The sequence below is a fragment of the Anthonomus grandis genome, chromosome 10 (genome assembly GCF_022605725.1).
Source record: "Anthonomus grandis grandis chromosome 10, icAntGran1.3, whole genome shotgun sequence".
Classification (NCBI taxonomy): domain Eukaryota; kingdom Metazoa; phylum Arthropoda; class Insecta; order Coleoptera; family Curculionidae; genus Anthonomus; species Anthonomus grandis.
Window position 1 is genome coordinate 4,987,464 of NC_065555.1, and position 21,214 is coordinate 5,008,677.

Here is a 21,214-nt window from a genome sequence, read left to right on the forward strand (position 1 = left end):
ATCAATGAAACAGTTAAGCATAACACAAGCATAATTTATTGCAATATTGACGTTTTAAGAATTATAATCACATAAAGAAATTCCTTATTTTAATTCTTCTTTAGCCCCTTGTACGCTTCTTATTTCTCAAAATGATTATTCTCACAGGTTGACGGTGGCCATGTTGATGATGTTTCTTTTTATGCCCTAAAATTATTTTTTAATTAAATTACATATATAGAAGATATTCCTCCTGCATTACCATCGCTATACTCTTCGTCGGAACCATTAGGGGTTATAAATGGGAGATCGAGCCCTCCAGATTTCTCCCTTATCCAGTCAATGTACTGGGAAACGTCCGTGTACATGCCCAAATACTTTGGTAGGGCACAGTGGAATCCAAAAGAGACTATTCCGAAAAGAACGTATCTGCCGGTGTTGTCCAGTATTTGGAGAGGGCCGCCACTGTCTCCCTAAATAGAGGATTTTAAGAAAGATGATTTTTTTTACTGAAAAATCCTTTGTTTAAATTAATTAGACACCCATTTCAGGATTTTCAAAACAAACGAAAATTTTGAGTAAAAAAATGTTTTTTAGGAGGATAATTTTTTTTATTAAAAAAAATCCACAAATTGTCCATCTATGACCGAACATAACCTTATTGAACATGTCAAGGATATTCCTGACCCAAATTCCGAATATTCCTGTAATATTCACAAAACTCCAACACTGACTTGAGAAATACCTGACAAGTATCAATTCCACCGGACAAATACCCCGCACAAAAAGCATTTTTGACGTCACTCCCATTATTGCCAGTACTATTAATCATATCCACACAAGTACCATCGGGATATATGAGCAATCTGGCTTCGTGTAAAGTACAGGGCATCGCTCCTTGATACTTCAAAGTACCCATGCCTGGGACAGTACCATCTTTGGGCCGAACGTTGATAACTTTCAAAAAATTGCTGTTACAACATGATATCAGCCAAAATGGCTTACTTACCCTTATTAGGTAAGCATAACGGTTCAAACCCTTCCGTACCATTAGACAAGGTAAGCAAGCATATATCATAATATGGCATCTTGGTGGGGTACAGCTCGTGAATTTGCACTTTTTCCACTGCGAATTCTTTCGCGGTTTTCTCAGCAGTTGCACAGATGTTATACATTCCCAATCTCACCGTGTAAATATGTTCCAGTTTAATAAGGGATTTACTATAAAAATAATAATAATCATGAGGGACACAATTGCTATTGAGTGACTGAACTTACTTGGCTTTTTCCAAATACTCTTTATAGCAATGCGCAGCTGTTACAACCAGTTTCGGGCCGATCAGGGCTCCCCCGCAAGAAACCTGCTTAGTTTGAATCAGGGCTGCGTACCACGGGTACTTGTAGTACCCGACGTCGTATCCCGATACTATACGGTCACTTTTCGTTATTAAATTTGACTCTAGGGGTCTACCGCATTGCTGATGGTCAACTAAAAACGACAATTTAAATTGAGCATATTGTACACTTACTAAGAAATGTATTTCAGAAGTCACTTCAAAATGACTGGACTAAAATGGAAAATGCTTTAAATAAATATGCCCCCGGACTATACTAAAGATATTCCCCATAAAGTAATGCATCGAAAAAAGACAGACTTATGGGCAGAAATGTGTACTAAAAAGAGATGGATATACCGAAGTCCTTTTTACTAAGCAAAACATGCAAGAAACTCTTATGAAAACTGAACAAATTGATTAAATATTTCACTGCGGTCCGCCATATGTCCCATGCAAATGAAATGCGTCGAGCGTTCTTAGCGTTTTTTTCACAAGAGCCCTCGGTCGGATTTCGCGGATCGGTTGTCTCTTTTTAACTAGTTGGCACCGATGTCATCTTTTCTTGTTCCACTCGCTGATTTCGCTCCATATTGTTTCGTATATAAGTCTGTCTTTGTTCGATACATTGCTTTATCGAGATCGCCTAAAATATTTGGTGTAAGTAATTGGGGAAGTTTTATAATAAAAAAACTTGGGTTTGCACCAATTCGAAGAGGTTTTTGAGGATGTTTTTAATGTCGTTAAAAAGGGAATTAAATAAGCATTAATTTGATGTATAAATATTATGGGGTTGGTAAGGAAAATTGTGGAGAAAATTAGGGTAGAACTTAGGGAAGTTAGATCAGGTGTTCCTGGGAGTAATTTTAAAGTATTTCCGGAAATTTTGGAAATATGCCAACGATGGTTATATCGTTTAAAAGGGAATTAAATAAGCATTAATTTGATATAAAAATATGATGGGGTTGATAGGGCAAATTATAAAGAAAATTTGGACAGAACTTAGGGATGTTTAGATCAAGTGTTCTTGGGAGTAATTTTACAAAATTGCCAAAAATTTTGGAAATATGCCAACGATGTTTATATCGTTGAAAAGGGAATTAAATAAGCATTAATTTGATGTATAAATATTATAGGGTTGATAGGAAAAATTGTGGAGAAAATTAGGGTAGAACTTCGGGAAGTTTAGATGAGGTGTTCCTGGAAGTAATTTTACAATATTTCCAAAAATTTTGGAATTATGCCAACTGTGTTTATATCGTTGAAAAGGGAATTAAATAAGCATCAATTTGATGTAAAAATATTATGGGGTTGATAGGGCAAATTATAAAGAAAATTAGGGTAGAACTTCGGGAAGTTTAGATGAGGTGTTCCTGGAAGTAATTTTACAATATTTCCAAAAAATATGGAAATATGCCAACGATGTTTATATCGTTGAAAAGGGAATTAAATAAGCATCAATTTGATGTAAAAATATTATGGGGTTGATAGGGCAAATTATAAAGAAAATTAGGGTAGAACTTAAGGAAGCTTAGATCAGGAGTGCCTAGAAGTAATTTAAAAATTTTGCAGGAAATTTTAAAAATATGCCAACTATGTTTATATCGTTAAACAGGAAATTAAATAAGCATTAATTTGATGTATAAATATTATAGGGTTGATAGAGCAAATTATAAAGAAAATTAGGGTAGAACTTCGGGGAGTTTAGATGAGGTATTCCTGGAAGTAATTTTACAATATTTTCAAAAAATTTGGAAATATGCCAACGATGATTATATCATTGAAAAGGGAAATAAATAAGCATCAATTTGATGTAAAAATATTATGGGGTTGATAAAGAAAATTGTAGAGAAAATTTGGGTAGAACTTATGAGAGATTAGATCAGGTATTCCTGAAAGTTGCAACATACTTTTAGGCATAATTTCGCAGCCACACAAGATATTTTAATGTTTCTTTTACTCCAAGATATAGGGGATTCTTGAGGATGGATTTAAGAGTAAAAACGTCGTTTTAAGTTAAGGTTCCAGACAGTTTTGGTTGGAACTTCTTTTCTGCCTACTGTTGGCGCCGTTTGTTTACTACTAAAATAAAATTTTCTTAAAAGGGTTCTAGCAAAAAAAAAATTAATTTATTCCTCAATAAATCTAAATGAGAAAGATTCTTGTACCGCAATAATTTTTTGAGTTATAAGCAATTTAGTCAAGCAACGTCTAAAAGTCATCAAATTAAAACTTTTTAAATCATATGCATATCAAGACCTTATTGGTCATAGCTTCGTAGCCACTTAAGATATTTTTATGATTTTTTTACACCAAAATAACGGCATTCCTGAGGACGGATTTAAGGGTAAAAACGTCGTTCTGGATCAAGGATTTGGCTAGTTAAAGCACTTTTGTTGGGGGCTTCTTTTTTGCCCACTTTTTTGGCACCGTTTATTTACGACTTAACCCTGAACTACTACCGACACATTTTTATTACATATGTACTACTGATGGGTCCTAAGGACCCATCAGTTTTGAATAAAAAAAACTTTTATTCAAAAATTTAAAATTACTTGGGTATATTACAGTACATCAACCGAAAAAAACCTAAAATTATTTTTCAGAACACTTAGGGCACAATTTCTTGCAGCATTGATTGCAAATGGGCAACTTACATATGTCACACTGGATAGCAGTTTTCCTATCCTTGTTGGTGGGGCATATGGCACACCTTTTTCTTTTACTTTTTTCAGGAGGTACTTGAGGCTGCTCAGAAACTGGATTCGCAACCCCCAAAGGTGGATTGAGGATTCGTACATTTGAGTGCACCTTCTTGTTGGCCAGTTTGAGTCGCAAATGTTCATCTGTTAATTGCTTCCCAAGAGTTTTGATAAATGAGTATCGTTTTATTTCTTTACCTTTTGATGCAAATTGGTACAATACTCGAGAATTTACACCTGTAATGTTCGATATAGCAAAATAAATTGCCATTGGCCAACGGTTAGTTCTTCTGGATACTGAATAAAGCGCACATTTCGCATCTAATGCGTCAACTCCAGATTTTGTTTCATTATAAAAATGAATTGTCTCCGGCTTTTTGGTTGTTTCGTTGACAGAATTGTCATGATTCATGCTAGAAAGTAATATAACGCTTTTACTTTTTTTTGGCACATAGCTCTCACTAAAGTGGTTGAAGAAGTAAATCCAAACGTTGATGAATGAATTGCACGTTTTCGGTTCAGTAAAAATTCAGGTTCGTAAGGTTCCCACGTAGGTCAAACTGTTTTTCTTGAGTTCGTCGACGAGTTCCACTGAACTGTACCAGTTGTCCCCGGTGATGTTCCTGTTGGTGCCTTTAACACACTCCACAAGCCTAAGAACCACTCTTGTTGGATTTAATAATGTAGGCTTTTTTGCACCATCAAATTTTATTTCGGAACCGGCATAAATCTCTGCATCTACGAGATAATGAGTTTTAGCGTCAGCCAAAACCTGCACTTTAATTCCATATTTGGCAGGTCTGTTCGGAATATACATCCGAAATCCACACCTTTCTCGAAACGGTACAAGCATACAGTTAGGTATAGTCATCAAATAATTCCGACACAGCGCCGATAAAAACGTCGTTCTGGATCAAGCATTTGACTAGTTAAAGCACTTTTGTTGGGGGCTTCTTTTCTACCCACTTTTTTGGCGCCGTTTATTTACGACTTAATTAAAATATTCTTAAAAGGTCATTAGCAAAAGAAAGGAAATTTATTTCCCATTAATTTCATATGAGAACAACTTTTATAGCTCAATAACTTCTTGAGTTAAAGGTGATTTTGTCAAACAAGGTCCAACAGTCATTAAAACTGGTTTTTTTTAAGGCATTAAGAGTTTTATTAATTGCAAGATATTTTTGGGCATAATTTCGTAGCCATTCAGTATATTTTTATGATTTTTTCACACTAAGGTAAAGGGGTTCCTGAGGATGGATTTGAGGGTAAAAACGTCGTTTTGGGTTAAGACTAGGGATGTAAAATGACGGTAATTTATTGGTCATTTTTGTCATTTATGGTTATTTATATTTTCTGATTTTCAATATCAGACTAGATACTTATTATAACAATAAAAACACACATTTCAAACAAAAAAATATAATACAAAGTAAAACAAAACATTAAATTCTCATAATAAAAAATATTTATAAATAAAACAAAGTTGTATTATTAAAAAATAACATAAATATGTAAATTCAAACTAAATGCTTATAAAGGTAGGTACTAAAAGTAATAAAACTGGATTTAACTAAAATTCGTAATTTTCTTCTTCTTCAGTCTCATAATTATAGATATCACTGAAGCTAATATCAAGTTCATTTTGAGATTTGGAAAGTATACCTTCCAACTCTTCAATAAGACTAATGCTTTCGTCAGTGGTACTACCTTCTTGGTCACTGGTACAGCTTACATGTTCATTTCCGTTATCAAGTAAGGTTTTAGAGGTGGAGGTAGAGGGTAATGGTGATTTTGACGGTCCAGACGGTTCCTCATCGGCATCGGGAATAGTTTCTAGAATAATACTGTTTTTTCTATATTTCTTAAAATAAAAATAATAATGTTATTACCTAAACGATTTTGTTCTATCCTAGAATACACATGTCTGACATGTCTCTCCTTGTCAACTAATCCTAATCCGAAACTTATATCTTTGCTCGGTTTAACGCTTTTATGAGGAAATAATTTTAGATGGTGATGTATATAATTTAGCATACCAGCTCTTTTTGTTGTTAGACGATTCTTAGTTTTATAATGTATAAATCCATAAGAACTGAAAGTTCTCTCAGTAGCTGCTGAAGTAGCTGGCATGCCAAGTACAGCTTCTGCCACATGTCGAAGTGGCATTTCAGTACAAATACCTTTCGAGTATATCAAAAGTAAAATGTTAACATTTTTTTCACAATCCTGCACAAATTTTAATCCCCAAAAACCTTCGCTGCTCCTATAGGCGGCTAAATTTTCAAGTACTTTGCCATCATCAACATAATCTGGCAACAGAATGGATGTAAGTTAACCCACCTACAATTTCCTTTTGTGATAGTTGCTTTCCTAAAAAACAAAAAAAAATATTAACTTATAATTTAATTATAAGTATAAAAATATACTTAACTATATATTAAAGTTAAGTTACGTTAAGTTTATTCATTTTTTTAGGTATTGAGTTTTGTTTCAAGTATCAAAAAAAATTACCTTTATATCGAGGATCCAAAATGTTTGCAGCAAAGTGTATTTCTCTAAGGCACATCTGTTGCCTTTCAAGTAGACTTTCTGGTACTTTTCCAGCTTCAACAAGGGCGAGGTAGACAATTGGTTTTCAAAAACAATAGCAATTTCATAAAATGCAACAGCTACTTCACTAATGTTGCACTTGTCTGACTCCAAACGCAAAATCCATTTCTTTATTGGTTGTAATAAAGTTAAAAAATGTTCGATTTTCGTCCAGAATATATCATCAAGAATATCATGTTTATTCCTCCTGTGATTACCATTGCTTGAAGAGTGCTTTTGTTTTTTTGTAGGCTCTCAAAACTTGTAACTATGGAAGCCCATCTTGTTGCTACCGGAAGTTTAAGGGGGCAGGATTCACCTTTTTGCTTTTCCTTTGAAATGCAGAAGTTAAAACCGCTTTATTTTTTATTGCCTTTATTATGGACTTACAGGCATTCAGAAGAGTTTCTGTGGTCTTTAATTTCATTATATCAGTAACCAATAAATTAAGTGTATGCGCTGCGTAACCGTAAAATGAAATTGGTTTGTCTGGATATCTGCTTTGTAGCAAATCCCAAGATTTCTTCATATTAGAGGCATTGTTTGAGCAAAAGCCGTTTATTTTGTTAATTCCCACCTCATTGTATACCATTTCTATTTCATCTGCCACGTACTCACCTGTATGTCTACTTTCTTCAGTAGACAATGATTTGTAAAAAACAGGTTGGGGTGTGGTTATAACAAAATTAATTATGCTCTCATTCTCACTTTAGCATTTGTTAAATTATCTGTCACTTCGATTTCAACTTGATTAAATACAGCATTTAAAAGCGAATTTGATAAAACAAAACGTGAAGGCAACGTCAAGGACGGTCTGATTTTTTTAAAAAGGTCTATCCAATATATATTTTCTGTTATATTTAAGGGCAGACCTGTAGCATAAATTGCCTTTGCTAGCATCAACTAAATTTCATCTTGATCGTCGGGTTTAATGTTGTCAATAAAACTGCTTAGAGTGCTTAGGGTACTAATTGAGCTACATTGACTACGACTACCCATTCTCTGGACTTTGGATGCCGATGAACTATTGCTTGCTGTTCTGCTGATTCAGTCACCGACACATCCAGTTTCCTCTTGTTTGATTTTTCTGACTCATTCAGCTTTAGTTCACTTTTTAACATTACTTTAACATTGTCAGGGCACATTTCACATGTAACAAGATGTAAGCCCATTCTAGTTGCATGGTGTGCAACCTGTTTTTTACAAAATTTACACTCGTAACATTTCAATTTCTGTCCTGGCTTATTTAGAGTATTAAAGTATTTATATACAATACTTTTAGTTCTACCCATTTTCTTGATGTTTAAAAAACAAAACACAACAAAAAATAAATAGGCACAAGAAAAAACTATGAAAATATAAAATAGCTCTTATTGTAAAGGTACTAATGCCGCCGAACAACTGAATTGACGCGCCGATCGCGAGAAGAAGCAAGCAAGCCAGCCAAGCCAATGTAATAAGCAGGTTGCAGCTTGTCTTAAGCAGTAAACATTGAAAATCAGCTGATATTTTTGTGACAGTAATTTATTTTTTGTGACTGTTATTTTTTTTAATGACGGTCGTTTATTTTTTATGACCGTCATTTATTTTTGCCACAGTAAGATTTTAATTGACAAAAAATTAATGACGATGGTGTCATAAAAATAAATGACGTCACCGTCATTTTCAATATGACCGTCTCAGCAAAATTTGCTCACATCCCTAGTTAAGACTTTCGAAAGGTAATTTATTTGGCAATATTTTCATATAACAAGAATTTTTATGTCTAAGACACTTTCAGAGTTAGAGACGATTTTGTAAGCCAACGTTCAAAAGTCGCTAAATTTCAGTATTTGAAACTTTATTGCATCATAACTTAGGAACCACTTAAAATATTCCCATAATTCTTTTACACCAAAATAGGGAGATTCCTGAGGATCAAAACATCCTTCTAAGTAAAAAAATGTGCTAGTTGAGCTTACCTAGGAGTGTTTCTGCAAAATTTACAGTAAAAACGACGACAAAACTCAGTAGTAACATATTAATAGGCTGGAGTAGTTAGACAAGCAAATGAATACGAATTATTTGTGAATATATTAACCAAGATAAGCAAATAACTAAAGCATACTTGTATAATGCGTTTTCAGAAATATTTCGCCTTGCATAGCAAATATCTTAGCTTATTTAAACCACGTTTTTTTTTACAAATAATTTATTCTTTTCATCTACATTTAAAAACTTTAAATTAAACTTATTATTTTATAGACTAAGAAATTACTTTTATACACGAAACTTTATCGAATTATAAGATATAATACTCATACTGCAAGGAAAATAATCACAGTCTCTATAATAAAAACAAAAAAACATATATAACTTAACGGAATCTCTAAATCTAAGTCTGACCAGCAGTTATTGCATCGCATAGGGCGGATAAAGCGTCGCATTCTTTCGTTTTGGCACTTAACGCGGTTTCCAGAGATTGCGCCTCGATTTCCAGTTTCTTGTACTCGTTCTGCAGTTTTGTCAACGTGGTTTTTAGGTCCCGTTTCTCTTTTTCCAAGGACTTTTCCATCCTGAAACGTCAAATTAATAAAACAGCAAATAAATGATTAATCAGCAACTCACTCTTCCGTTATCTTCTTGTTCTCCTTCTTCAGAGCCTCGCACTTCATTTGCAACTTAACTAGAGCCAATTCGGCGTTCTTCAGGTTCTGCTTCATTACTTCCTCGTTTTTTTGATAAGCTCCTACGATAGTCTTGGCTTTTTCATATTTCCTGTAAAATATTAGGGGCTATAAGTTAAAAATCTTAATTGTCTATGGGAAGATTCCCTAACGATTAATTCGCTCATATTAAGTCAATGTTTTAACCAAAGATTTTATGTTGCACAATTGTTGTTGCTGGTTCTATTGATCCAAAAAAGAATAAGACAACTTTTTAGAACAACTTGGATATACAAATAATATAGTACTCTTTAACTAAATTTCTATCTACTCGAGTTCAAATTATTGGTATAGATCTTATAGATGCCCCGAGTTTAAATACTGAATAGATTCATGTGAGGCCACTTAACATTTTTAGCGTTAAATATAGATTCAAATTTATTTTCAAAATGCAGACTTAGAGTCTGAAGAGGAGTGTTTAGCCTTTATCACTTAAAAATAAATTAACAGAATTAAACACTCCAACTGGTAGAAGAACAAGTAATATGCAGTAAATTCAGAGTAGGCCGACTCGAAATAAAAAGACTTAATTTTCTGTAAATTATATTGGCTTATAAATCGTTTTATTAAATAGTTTTTTATACATTTGTTAATTAACTTTAGTATTTTATGTTTGTTCTTTAATTCTTTCAAACCGTAAATTATCTGTGACCCTAACGTTAGGTCAATTATATATAGCTCATTTTACACATTATTTAATGTGGTTCCCAACTTTGAAAATAAAATTATACCTATTTGTTAGGTTCCATTGATAATACTACTAAAAAATTGTTGGACACCTTTGATTGCATAGGATTACAACAAGTTATGAATGTTTTAATGGGATTAACGTCCAATACCGGCACTATTATAGATTTTATTATTTTCAAGTTCAGAGGTATTAGATTTTTCTAGGTTTTTTGACGGTTGTGTGTAAGCTGGAACCCCTAAAATATATAGAAATTTTAAGTAATTAAGTTTTTATACTGAATATTTATATATCAAATTTAAATAAACAGTGCTATTAAATTAAATATTGCATATACATTTTCTGCAAAAGCATTGTTTTTCATTAACACAACCCTTAACCCCCCACCCACCCCAAACATTTGACCATTAAGAATTTTTGGTGAAAAATCACTGTTTTTCGTCCATAATATCCAATCTTATAGAACTGTTTTTGTATTAAATGTTTATTAATATACATATATATAATTATATCAAACTGAAATAAACAAACTGTGTTATTAGATTGTATATTAACGACGAATCCAGCTGTTATTCATGCGTATTATTTTGGAAAACAATGATTTTTGCAAACCACTTCTTATTGGTAAGTTATGTGGGGTGGGTGGGGGGCTAAAGGTAGGGTTAATGAAAAACTTTTTTTTGCACTAAATAATTGCCTGAGAGAAAAATGCTTTTTAAGAAAATTATAGATGATTCAAAAATCTATAGTTTTTATATCTATACTTTTTTCACATAACCTTAAGATTTTCAAGTAAAACATGAAAAAAATAGTCAAGAATACACATTTAATTTACGGGATTTAAAAAATTGAATTTATTTTAGGAAAATGCAGTTGTGTATTTTTTTTATTAAAAAAATAAGTTTTTTTGGTAGAGTTCCTGCACACCCGGTATAATGTGCCACAATTTAAGCCTAAATAGATACCTTTATTATAAACTTCACATCAAAAATTATTTAGCGATTAAACTAAAGCTTTTATACTGGTTTTCTATAACTAAATATTCAACGTTCTATTGATCGTAATTCCATTTCATTCCATTAAAACATCTTTTAATAGTATACAATATACAATATACGCTGCAAACCAAAAATAAACGTTTATTTAACTATCGTGTGTTGCTTAGGAACGATACCACACAAAAACTAATTAAAAATAAAATTAACGCGATATCACAAGATTATCAAGAAATTAAACAGATCCCTACATACTTTTATAAAAAGATAAAATAGTAGGTGTGTATCTATGTAGGCAAAACGCTACGATAGCAGGTTCTAATAAAAATAAGCGATTAATAACCCTATGCCTATCAATAATAATTAATCATTTATCCAATATGAATGGATATCATAAATAATTACTGTTACTGTTATCAGATTACTTCTTTAAGATACGACTGGTAAATAATAAAAAGACAACTTGAAAGGTACAAAAAGATAAAATATAAAGTACTAAATTTCTCTTTCCTTGATAATCAAACTATTATAGTACACTAATAAATTGACAATTAAACTAATATAATAAATGCATATACATATACCATAATTTATGGGTAATTCCCAGTGGAACTAATTTATTTGAGTAATACTAAATGCAAAACTCGGTATTTGACAAAAAACGCGAAAGTGATTTTATGTTACATTTTGACAGACTACACTGATATCTAAAAGATATACTACAATATTAGCTGCAAAAGTGCCTATTTACGTATAAAAAAGGCGTTTACTTATAGAGGATAAATGCAAAACTGTGTATTTTCAATCAACGAATAAGAGCGCTAGAAACACTTGTAACGGCCGCATACCACGTGTTATAATTTCATTATTTTTATTTGTACTTGATAGTATAAACATCGTCTCGCAGTTTTAAGCCGTTAAAATTTTAATTTGTTAATATTAGTTTCGAAAAAAGTGTCTACTACTGTAGGAATGGATACAGTACAACCATGTGAAAAAGGAAAAGGGAGAAAACGCGAAATAAATAAGGAGAACTGGAAAAGAAGGAAGATGCAAATTGAAAGGTAAATGCAATGTTTATAATAATATTGTTTAAACCTGCATAACAACAAGTATCCAGGAAAAATTAAATTTTACAAATTATTATAGTTTTTTTTTTAAATTTCAGACATAAGCCTCATAATTGACCTCAATACCCGAAATGTGCTCACAATAAAAAACCAGTGTTTTTGTGTCAACATTTGAATATAATGCCACATGGCGTTATATTCAAATGTTGACAAGGTAAAACAAGACATTTTTGTGCTACAATTTTGTGAGGGTTCAAAACCCAGAAAATCATTAAGAAATCATCATGGACTTTCCATAAAATATTTTGTTTCAACAATAACTAAGGAAAAATTAGTTTGTAAAAAAGCTTTTCTCGGAATAACCCGTTTTAGTGGAGACAGGTTGGAAAAAAATGTAAGAAATTATTTGCTTTCTAATGAGTTGCCAAAAGAGCGACGTGGTGGTGATAGGGTTAAAAACAAAAATGACCATCTTAAGGATTTAATTAAGCAATTCATTGAAAATTTGGAATGCAAAATAAGTCTTTATCAAAGAAATCGAACTACTCGTGTGTTTTTGCCCTGTGAATTAAATTTTCGAAAATTATACAAAATGTTTTGTGAACAAAATCCTAATTTGGCCATAAAATTGTGTTTTTTTAGAAGATATGTTAAAAAAAATTATAATCTAAGCTCTGGTACCCCCATGACTGATTTGTGTTCCACTTGTATTCAGTTTGAAGAGAAGTTGAAAGTGAACACTAATGACAAAACTCAGATAATTTGCGAATAACGTGTCCATAAGTTGAAAAGCAAAGCATTTTATAAGTGTTTAAAATTAGACAGAGAAGATGTACAGCTTTTTTCTTTTGATTTCCAAAAAAATTTGGCTTTACCTAAATTGCCAGATCAAAGTGCATACTTTTCTCAACAAATAAACTTTTATAATTTTACTGTGGTTTGTGGCAGCTCTACAACAAAACTTTCTCAAAATACAGTGTTATCCTTTGTCTGGCTAGAAACTGAATATTGTAAAAATTCCAACGCTATTGCCTCAGCTATACATACTACGCTGAAAAATTTTGATTTTAGAGAAACTACAAACAAAATTTTACTTTTTGCCGATGGACGTGGAGGACAAAATAAAAATAGCACCGTCATGGGGATGCTACCATACTGGCTCTGTTATGAGGCACCAAAAACCATTGAAATCATCGAGTTTACATTTCCAATAGTTGGCCATTCATTCATTCCCCCAGATAGGGTTTTTGGGTTGATCGAACGCGAAATAAAAAAAAAAGTGTGATAATCAATCGCCACGAATATGAGCAGATTATTCAAAATCATTCAAGGGTTCTTAGGCTAAGTCAAGACTGGACAATTCTTGATTGGAAAAACGCAGTGTACCAAGTAATAAAAAAGCCTGCCCAATGGTACTTTAAATTTAATGAAAGTAAACGCTTCGTTTTTACACGAGAAGGTAATAGCACCCTATTAAGAGAAGTGCTCTATAAATCTGATTTGGGTGTGTTTAAGTCAGTTGTAAAGAGAGGAAAAACCCTTTCTCGTTTAAAGCCTGAACAAATTCCTACTGGAGTGCATTGCTTAAAAGGAGACTTTAAAGAGGAGAGGACTTTAAAGTCCTCTATTTTTATTTTACTAAAGAATCATTTTGGATTGGACTGGGCTAGCAATCCAGAATTGGAATTTTACAAGGATCTTCAGAACGCAGTTCATAATTACCAACAGAGAGGAGCTAAAGAAGACCAACAAAATGAAGAAAATAAAAATGATAATAATGTGGTCATTGAAGATTATGAAGGACTTAGGATCTAACCTGTTTAAGGACTTTTGGTACTTATTTGCATTTTTCTAAAAAATAGGAATTTAGAGAAATACATTTTATTCTTAAAAATTATTTACAATTTGTGTTGTTTTCTTCAATAAACTTTTTCACAAAACATAGTTTTTGGTATTATTATTCTTTACTTTCAATGCAAAACTTGGTATTTGCAAAAAATAAATGCAAACCTGTGTATTTTCAAGCATTATTTCCTTTTTTCTTATTTATAAATAAGTAATGATTTAAAAAGTAAACGCAAATCGAAAGAATTTAGATAGACTCATCTACCAAACATTTTCCCAACTACATAACACTAAAAATATTTTTTTTACAGATTTTTGCGCTTCCTGAAAAATTGCTTCTATTGCAAATGTCGAGTTTTGCATTTAGTGTACTCATTTCTTTTAACCTATTTAAAATGTTACGGCTCTCGCAATATACTCGTAAACGTTAAAAAAATGCAATGTTATCAGTCACGTTTTTCTTCTTTTAAGATTCAAATAGAATAAAGTAAATCCCGCGTTTTTCTTAACATAAATCTTGTCGGTATTGTAACAATTGAATGGACCTTTTGATACACTTGAACCTTAGTATAAACTGTGTGAATGGAAGAAAGTTTTGGTAAAGAGGTAAAAATTGATCGTTGACTAGTAATTGAGATTAAAAAGAAAATTGCAGTGTTAATAAGGAAGACCATGTATAAACCATGTTTTATTATTGTGATATAGAATAGAGTTATTATTATTACTTCCTAAACTTACTGTGTAGCCGCCGAAAACGCCATCTCGGTGTTGACAAAATCCCTGACAAGTTCCTCGGAACTCCTCTTCTGGTTCTCCAAGTCCTGGGCTTGCTTTTGCAAGTGTTTTTCATACTCTTTCAGTACCCGCCTGAAATACATTAACAAATAATAAATTACTTTATCTGTTCAATCTTTTTACAAAAAAAAAGATGTTCAAAAGTAAAAGATCATATGAGCCCTATATTACTCTATTGAACTAAGTCCAATTAATAAAACTCGTATTACTACCTCAGGTTTAAGAGTTCAGGAGGAATTTTGTTATAAAAATATACCGGTTTACAGGAAAAACTGCACTGAAATAGAGGCATAGTCAGTATATGTACCCACCTCTACAGAGGTTTGGTGAAAAGTAAACAAAACACTGGAGGTCATTAAGAAGATTTTATATAGGGTTTATTATTTATCTAGATCTTCACCTGGACAAAAAAACACACCCCTTGGCATTTTAAGTCTTTATATTATTACATTCACCACAGATTATCTGAAGAGTACAAACGGGACTGAAAACAGAATTTCAAATAAAATTTAGTTGATCTATATATGGACTGCTTAAAAACCAACAAAATTATCATCAAAGCTTGTGGTCTCACAAGTTAAACAAAAACATTCCGATCATGGTATTTGTTAAATGCTAAATCTTATTTATGTCTCGATTCCTAAATATTTTGGCAGTAAATATGTTTATTTTATTGTTTATAAAAAGTTGCTTTACATATGAGCGATAGTGTAGCTATTGTAACAAATATTTGATAAGGTTTTACATCTTGTTCAAGATTTAAAAAATTGTTATAGTCAGCCACACCATTACTAGGCCTATACCTCTTGTGAGTTATTTTCTTTTGCCTCAGCAGAGATCCTAATTCAGCCGAGAACCATACAGGAAACTTGGAGGTTTCATATTTTTTTACAGGAACAAAAAGAGCCATGGCCATACCCAAAATGTGTAATGTTAACATTGTATTCATTTTTAACAACAACGGTTTATCATAAAAAAAAAAAAAAACTCACCGATACTTTTCAAAGGAGTCCTTCCAAGCCTCTTCTCGCAAAGCGTGCTCCAAAATGTACTGATCCTTCTTCCTATTATCCTTCTCTAACTCGTCCAGCTCCTGTTGCAACCTCGCCTTCTCCTCGATCAGTTTCTCCTTGACACTCTTAAGCTCTTCCAGAACTTTCGCTTGGGCGTCATCATCTTTCGGGCCGATTTGAGCCGCTTTTAATACGACAGACGACTCGATCACTTGCGTTTTATTCCTTAGGGCCCGTATATTAGGACGGCACTCGACTTTTAACGGCTTTAATGAAGGTACCTCTTTAGCGGCATCCGGATTTTCAGGTTTGACGTCCTTTTTGGCATCGAACGTGGCATCCAGATCGCCGGAATCGTCTGTAGAACAGATTTCTTCTACGATGGCGGATTCCTCGGCATCGATCGTTTTGTTCATACTTTGAGCTAAGACTTGTACAGCTCGTTCAGCTTGTTCGTCATCATCTATGAAGGTAGAGCTCACTAAGTCACCAGGCATTGATTGTCTTGGTTCTTCGGTTATATCAGAGGTATTGGCTTCATGATTATTCAGATTATGTTGGTCTTGTTCCTCATTTGCTATGAAGGAAGGGATTGTTGGTAAATCTGAGGCAAAGTTTACGGAGCGTCTATTGGACTGTCTTGGTTCTTCACGTGTACCAGTGATATTGACTTCATGAGTATTAAAACTATATCTATTTTGTTCTTCATGTTTTACAGAGGAAGAACTTACTGGTAAATCTGGGGCAAAGCTTACTGAGCGTCTATCGGACTGTCTCGGTTCTTCAGTCATATTCTCTTCATGATTATTAAATTTATATTTATCTTGTTCCTCATGTGCTACAAAGGAAGAGGTTACTGGTGAATCTAAGGCAAAGTTTACTGAGTGTCTATCAGAAATTGGTTGTCTTGGTTCCTCAATTGTACAGGCTTCATGATTATCTTCCCTTATTTGCCCTATTTCAATAGTCTTATTTACACAACCGGTTTCCATCTGTTTTGACTCATTATGTCCCGTTTCGCCATAACTAACGTCCATTGGCTCATCAGTTTCGGGCCGACCAAATTGAGTATTAATTAAGATACTTCCATAGCTGACATCCATGGGCTCCCCCCCGAAGTTCTTATCTTGTTGTCCGCACATTTTCAACTCGGCCATCATGTTTTCCGGTTTTATTGTTTGCATTATGCGATCTAACTCCCTTTGGTTTTCTAATAGTGCCATTTCCCTACGGCGCTCACTTGCCAACCGATCTTGCTCGAAGATGTGGTTCAGTTGGTTTTGCATGTTCGGCAACGCTTTCCGCACCTTTATTTTCAGATTTTCAAGACGTTCCTCGGCCACCGATTCGGGTTCCTCCACTCGATCGGCAACGTTTCGACGTTCCGAAATTGATTCTTCAGTACCAGAAGTGCTTTCTGAACTTCCTGTTTGTTGTTCAAAGGTTTCGTTCGATTTCTGCGGGTTTTCATTGAAAGAAATCTGGTCAGAAGCCACTTCTGAACCTTGATTAAATGTTTTATTAACTGGATTTGTCCCATTACTATCGTCTTCAACCTCTGATGGAATTGATTCTTTAGCGTCACAATTGGTTGCAGGACTTTCAGTTTGTTGTTCAAAGGTTTCGTTTAGTTTCAGTGGGGTTTCTTTGATTTTATTTAAAGAAATATTCTCAGCACACACTTCCGATTCTTTAACTTGATCAAACGTTTTATCAACTGTATTTGTCTCACTATTACTGGCTTTGCCGATATCGATTGTTTGATTCAAGCAAGGTTGAACCTCTGGAATTAAGTCTTCTGCTTCACAACTGACTTCCGAAGTTTCTGTTTGTTGTTCAAAGGTTTCATTCAATTTCAGTGGGAGTTTTTTGGTTTCTTTTAAAGATATCTGCTTCAAACTCACTTCTGAACCTTCAACCTGATCGAATGTTTCATTAACTGAATCATTATTAGTGGGTTTTTCCACATCGATTGTTTGATTCAAGCACTGTTGAGCCTCTGGAATTGATTCTTGAGCATCACAAATGGCTTCTGAACTATCTGTTTGTTGTTCAAAGGTCTCATTCAATATCAGTGGGATTTCTTTGGTTTTATTTAAAGAAATCTGCTTAGAACCTACTTCTAACCCCTCAACTTGATCAAACATTTTAACAAGTGTATTTGGCTCACTATCATTGGCTTTGCCAATATCAACTGTTTGATTCAAGCAAGTTTGAACCTCTGAAATTGATTCTTCACCTTCACAACTTTCTGTTTGTTGCTCCAAGGTTTCGTTCAGTTCCTGTGAATTTTCTTTAGTTCTATTTAAAGAAATCTGCTCAAAACCCACTTTTGAATCATTACCTTGATCAAATGTTCTATTATCACTAGTTTGATTTAAGCAAGTTTGAACTTCTGAAATTGATTCTTCACCTTCACAACTTTCTGTTTGTTGCTCAAATGTTTCATTCACTTTCACTGTGAGTTCTTCAGTTTTATTTAAAGAACTCAGCTCAGAAACCATTTCTAATCCCTTAACTTGCTCCAATGTCTTATTTGTCTCAGTATTATTGGCTTTGTCTAACTCACAAGTTTGATTTAAGAAACTCTGTGCCTCTCGAACATCACAATTGATTTTATTGCTTTCAGGTTGCTCAAACAGTTGATTCTGTACTTCAAGGGATGACCCTTGAGGAATCTCTTCCATAGTTTTATTGAATGTATCTATTGTTTGATTCAAGGAAGTTTGAGGTTCTGTAACTGAACCTTTAGGCTCCTCTGCTTGCTCAAGGAGTTCACATTTATTCAACTCTTTCAAGGTTTTATTTAAAGGATCCATTAGGACTTGATCAAGGGTTTTATTGAGTAGTTTTGCCCCAGCTTCCAAGCAAATTTGTGATTCAGATTCTACTGCTTGCTCATAAGAACAATTCAGCTCATTTTGTGGATTCGGTAGTATAGTATCTTCCTCTTTAGGCACTTCTACAGCTTCATTTAAGAAAACTAATGGTCTCACAATCAAATTTCCTTGATCAAGCATGTTTTCTTTATTCAATTCCTTAGCTTCTAATTCTTCCTGACCACATGCCTCTGCTTGATCAGAGGATTCCTTTAACAAAATTTCATGAGAAGTTTGATTTAATTTGTCTACACATAATGGATCAGAATGAGCAATTTCTGTCACAGACATCCCCAACGGGTCATATTCCTCCATTGTGCCGTTAATAGTTTTATCTGATTCAGTATCAACAAACATGAATTCATGCATATCAGAATTTAATTGTTCTGTGCCATGTATGGAGGAGTGTTCTGTTACTTGTGGTACCAGGACAGATTTTCTAACACTATAATTAAATTCAACCGAATCGTCTGAGGCATTAATGGCCTGTGCTTGAGAAGTGTTTTCCACACACTCCATGAACGATAAATCTCCAGTGTCATTGAAGGTTTGCATTACAGGTGGTGCTGGACAAAAATCTGTTACATGTTATCCGATAATGGTGTAAAGAGTACTTACCGTTTAGTTCGGGAATAAGAAGACCATATGATTTTCTCGATGGTATTGCTTTTTTAGCGCTAGTAGTCAGCCCAAATGCATTACTAGGCAGTGAAGTCTCAGCGTCTTCAAAGATATCTTCATCATCCTCAATGGTTTCATAAATAACTGGTTTCTTCGGGGTAGCTATAGGACTGAAATACAATAAATGTAGGTAGTGTTTTTATTTTATTAAAAGTTTGTAGCATACCTTTCTGTGGCAAGTGGATCAAACTCCTTTAAAACGGATCTTCGCACCTTTGAAACAAAGCCTAAAAGATAACACTACTTAATATTTACTATAATAATCTAAGGAATGTACTCTTAATGGCTTACCCAGCAGTTTGTTCACTGGTTCACTTGGAATATTCCCAGTATTCTAAAATATAAATTTTAATGTTACTTGTTATCTTATCAGTAAGACATAATAAAAAAATGTTGTATCAATGGGTCTTAAGAATATTCATTTATGCCACATTTGCTATTTTAATGAGGCCTATTACTTGTTGTTTCTAAGATCATATGCCATATAAAAATTATTAATTATAACATTGATAGGGCTCACTGGTTGTTGGCCATTGACATGGGCCCCACAGGAATTTACAAGCACACAATAGAAGAGTTAAGTATTATCAGTCCCAGCAAAGGAATGCAATTACCTCCTTGTTCTCCATTATAAAAGATCAGAGATGTTGGGCATGAAGGTACATAAAATCACACTAAAGACCACACACAGTAAATTACGACAAAAACAGTTTAGGACTTATAGAACAGAATATTCACGATTACTTTTTTTTTTTGAATAAACGGTTTTAGTTTAAATTTGTTTGGAATGTTCACGTTTGACAGGTGACAGATTTGACGTTGACAAGAAGACCACCGTTGCCACGTTAGACGGTGGTCCCTAGGGTGAAGAGAGGAGTCGACGTTCTGGTGTTTTTTAAGTGTAAAATTAAATATATGTGCATACTAAAAAACATTAATAAATTTATTAATACCTTAATAGTTTAAAATGGATTTTGGTTTAAATTTTCTTGCAAACTTTTGACACGTGATAAACAGTCGGCGGCGTTGCCAAGTCGTGGCGGCCATTTTGTTGTTCTCAATATTACCTTTTTTTTCAATTTCCTAACCTAAAAATTGCCTTAAATTTCTACAAACTGGGACAGCTGTAAAAGGGAAATCCGTAAGAATGTTTGCTTTGGATTAACTTCATGCGAAATTAGGATAATGGAACTCAAAAGGCCAGCATTTGTTTCTAAGGACTGCCAATCTGGTTTGTGAAAAATACCCTCAATATTATAATTGGGTATTGTGAGGTTATGTACAACGTAAACATGCCGAATTTTTCCGGGAACGAAAAATGTTGCAAAAAAAAGGTATCTGCCTCTTTGGATTGCATTAATTGTGGCTCTAATTACCACAGAAGCTGTGCGTTTCAAGCCAAAGTAGCAGACCAAGAGGAAATAGTTAATTGTTGTGATGGGTCCTGAAAAAGTGAGGCTAACCTACAAAAAAACTTAAAAACAGATGAAAATAGTCTTAAAAGTGTCGTGAAAGAGTGTCTTCTGGAATTTATGAACCCCTTTAAAAAAGGTATTGAACGGGAAATGAAGGAAATACAAAAATCTGTCCAATATATGTCAGACTGTTTTGACAACCAAAAAGGATCTCTTTAAGAAGTTCTTGCTGAAATTAAGTTTTTGAGGGATGAAAACACGCAATTGAAACAACGAGTGAGAATTTTAGAAACCAAATTTGAGGAAATGGAGCAGAAAGAAAAGCTCAACAACATCATTATTGTTGAGGTTCCAAAACAAAAAGAACCTTGTACACAACAAATTGTGGAGAAAATTCTGCAAAATATGGAGGTGCCCTTGAAAAATGGAGATATAAAAGAAAGTCTCAGATTAAATAAAAATGACAGTGGACCAATCCTAGTGAAATTTGATAACCATCAAATTAAAAAACAGCTATATGCACG

The 21,214-nt window shown here is 33.5% G+C and overlaps 2 protein-coding genes across 4 annotated transcripts; both read right to left on the reverse strand.

Moving 5' to 3' along the window:
* Positions 1 to 18: 18 nt before the first annotated feature.
* Positions 19 to 8,652, reverse strand: LOC126741166 (proclotting enzyme-like). Of its 3 annotated transcripts, XM_050447512.1 has the most exons (7): positions 4,214 to 4,389; positions 3,971 to 4,159; positions 1,258 to 1,468; positions 989 to 1,200; positions 725 to 936; positions 242 to 452; positions 19 to 186 (listed from the first exon to the last, which is right to left on the reverse strand). In XM_050447512.1, exons 1-7 carry the CDS (start codon positions 4,284 to 4,286, stop codon positions 101 to 103), a joined length of 1,194 nt encoding a protein of 397 aa, XP_050303469.1. In that variant the 5' UTR covers positions 4,287 to 4,389; the 3' UTR covers positions 19 to 100. The 3 variants fall into 3 exon arrangements, with proteins under 3 accessions (XP_050303469.1, XP_050303470.1, XP_050303468.1); XM_050447513.1 differs by lacking the exons at positions 3,971 to 4,159; positions 4,214 to 4,389 and adding an exon at positions 8,566 to 8,652; XM_050447511.1 differs by having other exon boundaries at positions 3,971 to 4,389.
* A 255-nt stretch (positions 8,653 to 8,907) lies between these two features.
* On the reverse strand, positions 8,908 to 20,085 carry LOC126741726 (putative leucine-rich repeat-containing protein DDB_G0290503). Its single transcript, XM_050448271.1, has 8 exons — positions 19,890 to 20,085; positions 19,567 to 19,609; positions 19,442 to 19,502; positions 19,213 to 19,385; positions 15,695 to 19,160; positions 14,646 to 14,774; positions 9,212 to 9,361; positions 8,908 to 9,159 (listed from the first exon to the last, which is right to left on the reverse strand). The coding sequence occupies exons 1-8, from the start codon at positions 19,902 to 19,904 to the stop codon at positions 8,979 to 8,981; spliced, it is 4,218 nt and encodes a 1,405-aa protein (XP_050304228.1). The 5' UTR covers positions 19,905 to 20,085; the 3' UTR covers positions 8,908 to 8,978.
* Between the last annotated feature and the right edge of the window lie 1,129 nt (positions 20,086 to 21,214).